The sequence below is a fragment of the Cephus cinctus genome, unplaced genomic scaffold (assembly GCF_000341935.2).
Source record: "Cephus cinctus unplaced genomic scaffold, Ccin1 Ccin1_scaffold0413, whole genome shotgun sequence".
NCBI lineage: Eukaryota > Metazoa > Arthropoda > Insecta > Hymenoptera > Cephidae > Cephus > Cephus cinctus.
This window is the reverse complement of record NW_014333096.1, coordinates 7511-11802: the sequence shown is the minus strand read 5'-3', so window position 1 is coordinate 11802 and position 4292 is coordinate 7511. Positions and strand designations below refer to the sequence as shown.

The 4292-nt window shown below is 41.0% G+C and overlaps 1 protein-coding gene across 1 annotated transcript; it reads right to left on the bottom strand.

Annotated features, from left to right (window-relative positions):
• Positions 1-1649: 1649 nt before the first annotated feature.
• LOC112494328 (glutathione S-transferase D1-like) lies at positions 1650-3913 on the bottom strand. Its single transcript, XM_025084906.1, is given in 7 exon segments — positions 1650-2021; positions 2113-2277; positions 2389-2530; positions 2842-2857; positions 2860-2899; positions 3154-3247; positions 3888-3913. Coding segments are annotated over 6 exon segments (588 nt in total). The 5' UTR covers positions 3238-3247; positions 3888-3913; the 3' UTR covers positions 1650-1880.
• Positions 3914-4292: the final 379 nt, after the last annotated feature.

The following is a 4292-nucleotide window of genomic DNA, read 5'->3' as shown; positions in this document are numbered from 1 at the left end:
CTTTGCCCTGTTTTGAGTCAATGCTTGCGCACTTTACTCGGGATTGGGCTATGCCTCTAATTACCAAGGGAAGGATGAATTGAACTGGATATTTGCTAGGATTGATTTGAAAATTACTAAACAAATGAAAACCGTCACCAACTGAACAATTGAACCTAGGAAATCTAACATTTATGATATTTCAACAAAATTAGATAGTACCGTCACCAATAATAATTTGATTGTGCGTACCTTGATTCTGTTGCTTATGGTTATAGAAGATGTCTGCGGTGTGGATATATATATATATATATATATATATATATATATGTGTATAAGCAAAGTTGATGAACAAATGAATAGAGTTTATTATAACTTAATGCACTGACAACAAACTCTACAAAGATGCTAGTTAAGGAATAACCGAAAACAATTTCGACTGGTACTAGATAAATTAATGAATTGCAATAATTGGAGTAACTGTTAGATGGTATTTTGTGCGAGAGGAATGGAGAACTGTTTTACTAGACTGGTTGACGGATCAGCGGAGAATGAGAGTGAGAGTTAGAAAAAATTAGGGATGTTGGTTAGCGGGGGTGGATTGTTTGAGTAGGGTTAGGGATTGTTACTATTGGTTCAGCTTGACAAATTTTTAAGAAGAAGAACATTACTTTGTCAAAAAGTAATAAAATTGGCAATGCCTCCCGTTAGTGTACACGTGGGCCCTTGAGTGCAATTACAAACTGTCGGAGTTTTACAGAGTTGGATTCTTCATCCACCTTCTCCCTTGAAAGGTTAATCTGGCTTCCCCTAAACCTCTGGGGTCTACATGCGACGTAGCCACTTGACGTGGGGAGGTCGTCCTCGTCCGATTCAGCACCCAGGGAACATGTCGTAAAGTACCTCGTGGCGGCTCCCACAGCTTCCATTTGTCTGTTCGCAGCTTACACGTGAAAATTGTGGGTGTTCCAACATCCGGAGCGTCCGAAAAAATGTTCCCGATGAGACTCGGATCTTCCTCGTGTTGTCCGAAGAAGCCACTCGCAAAATTCACGTCTGATAGCGTAATCAGGTAGCAGGACTTGTTGGACAGGCGTCCAATGACACGTGCGCGACTTATCACCCTGGACGACCCCACGCTCGTTCTCGGATTGTGGCGGAATTCGCGGGTGCGCAGACTTCTGTCGCTGTGCACCGGTGTCCTGATGATTTGGCATTACACTTCCGGTGATCGACTTACGCCTAGCTACATCACGTGTGACCGTAGAAAGGAATAGGCTTGCGACTGGAAAAGCACTTTGCGTACCTTCGAGTCGCTTCATTCTCCTTAGCACCCGCAGATCACGTATTCCAGGATCGTATCACCACTCCCTTGATAATTATCAAACCGGGCAGATGCTAGCCAGCGCATCATCTGAATATTTAGGGAAAGCCGCGATATTAAGACTTCCTCACAACGTGGAGCTTCGGTATCGGAGCCTGTTAGTCCTGATGATGCAGACGAAACACGAACGCGGCTTCCATCCGCAAACTTGAACGCGAAACCCTAAAATCTCGATCTAATCGTACATCACTTCGAATTATATTTGAGTCAACAAAAATAATATGTAAAAATATAATTTTGAGTATAGTAGGTATACTCGCAAAGTAAGTTCTTTATTTTCTTATTTTCTATATCTTCGTGAAAAAGTGCTCACGATGGGGTTGGGACGATGATTTTTTTTTATTGGTACAAAAATTATAACTATCGTTCCGGAGCGAGAGAAGTGTAAGCAGATCAGCAGAGATTCGCAAGGTCTTCAATTCTACCACCATGGCTCGTAGCTCTGATTTTTAAAATGATAAATCATCCTTTTCAAAACCTTCGTGCGGTCGGGTTTAACGGAAAAATAATTCTGCGTTTATTTCTTAAGCAATTCGAGCAATTCTTTCAATGCCCCAATTCCTTCTTCGGTGATCTTCTCGTATTGCGGTGCTTCGGATTTAACTTTGGCGTACCAGCGATTAATGTTCTCAAACTTGCTGAAGTCATGTTCCAAGACCTGCAATTGATCATCGATAAAATTATGACTTGTTTGACTGTTTGTATGTGCATCTAGATACGTCATTATCGGTTCTCAAAATTGTTATCACCTCAAGCTCGGATACGGTGGTAACCAACGAAAGATCAGCAATCGTAAGATTTTCTCCAGCCACGTAATGATCGTTCTCCAAAAATTGTTCAAAGAGTTTCAGACTTTCGTTGAAATTTTTAATCAACACAGCTTCCTTAGGGGCTCCGCTGAATATTACAGGTCTCTGTTAAAATATATGATCGATCTTTGATAATTGATTTAGTCACTTTTTACTTGTGTCCACTTTATACCGTCTCTTTATATATGCACCGTACTTCCTTGATTTGGAACTTACGTAAGCACTCGTATATGCCTGATACAGGGTACCAATGTCGAAATACAATCGCTGATTGACGACTGCACGTTCTTTGATGTCCTTCGGGTAGAGGGAGTCGTTCTTCCCGTATTTGTCGACCAAGTAGCTCGAAATCGCTCGGCTGTGAAGAATGTGCATTATTCGAAATTTTTATAGTATATCGGGTAACGCGATATCACGATCATAATGCATGTGCAATATTTGATAAAAAAAAATATCGTTACGTTCCACGCTTAATCAGACGTGGTTAAAGTAATGTAAAAATAATGCAAATCAATATACGAAGAGCATCCGTTTCCTCCAACCCCACATATATTATATTAATTCACGTGGAAAATTCAAGATTAAGATATCGATATAAATTGATGATAAACACTAGAAACTATATTTTCAAAAATATTGATTTTTGTCAGCAAAGAGACTTTGTCTTACCTTTCAGCGAGATAAAGCCATTGTCGTCGATTACGGGTACTGTGTGCTGCGGGTTTATCTGTGAATAGTAAAATCGCTGGATTTATTTCAAAAATTATTACCTAAATTTACCTAAACAGAATACGGATACAGATAATTTCACCAACAGGCTTCCGAGGGCAGTACCCGAGTCTTAAGGCCGTTAGGCCATACCTGCCCCGCCGCTAGGGTCCTGGAACCCCTTCGCAGCTAGCTTGTACAACAGGCGTGCTCCCACACCTTTGCACAAGCCGGGCTCGACACGTTCGGTCAACACGCCTTCCTTAGAAGTACCAATAACCTTGGTGAGGCCGCCAGACACCTAGCCCACGGATTTTGTTTATCCTCCGAGAATACGGATACAATTGCGCAGTGCATCAATTACTCGCTGTAAAAGAGGCATAAACTGAATAGTTTGCACCTTGAGAAACTCAGGCGTGAGTTATTCGCCCTTCATCAGATTCACGAGTTTCAGGTTCAGATCGACGCCGACGGCCGCCGCTACCAGCCGCACAGCTCGGCATGGGGCACTTACGGGCATCAAATAAAGATCGATAGACATTTTGAAATCTGTAATAATATTTCTAATGAAATACGCACGTGATTGCCTCGTCCAACGATCGGAACTTTTAAATATTTTAATTACCACCTCGGATATCTACGCTACGGTATACGTTATTTGTCACAAGGGGAAACATGATAAATATTGATTCAAAGTATGAGTCTCAAATTAGCCCAAGTTTAACGAAAGTTTATATGATACCCTTTTTATAATAGTACTCTGGAACGTCACGAATCCTTCAGAAGACCCCCCCCCCTTGTCTCGCATTCCCCGTTGTACCACTTGGAATCATTTGCACCCGTTTATACTACTCTTTATTGTTTTGAATTGTTTTCGGTTCTAGCTAATGGTCCTAGTATGTCCATAGAAATTTTATCAAACGTTCTCACTAATTCTGATACAGTTTTATGACCCTTTACTATTCACGTTCCATTACACGTATTTTATTACAGCTGATATTACTCACTTGAGGCCAGAATACAGTAACGGGTTTTCCAAGTGACCCAATGAAAACGGCAGAACGATATGGGCACTCTTTACGGGAATAAGGCATTGTTTCTATGATGTTCTTGTTTTACATAAATATCATTTATACATGTCACGTCGCAGTGATGTAGGACCAATTCTGGTTAAAAAAATGCGTACAAATTCACAGACTAACCTGATGTACAGGGTCATTCAAAACGAACCCACTACTTGGAGCCATAGAAATCGAATGGACAGGCTAAGTTCCATGTTATTCGCTTATTGTGAATGATCACCCTGTACTTGAGTGCGATAACAAGTGTCCACCAGTAACGTTTGCAATATGCATTACCGTATGTATTAACATAAAGAAGTGCTCGTTCTGTAACCCAGTAAACGCAGTTAC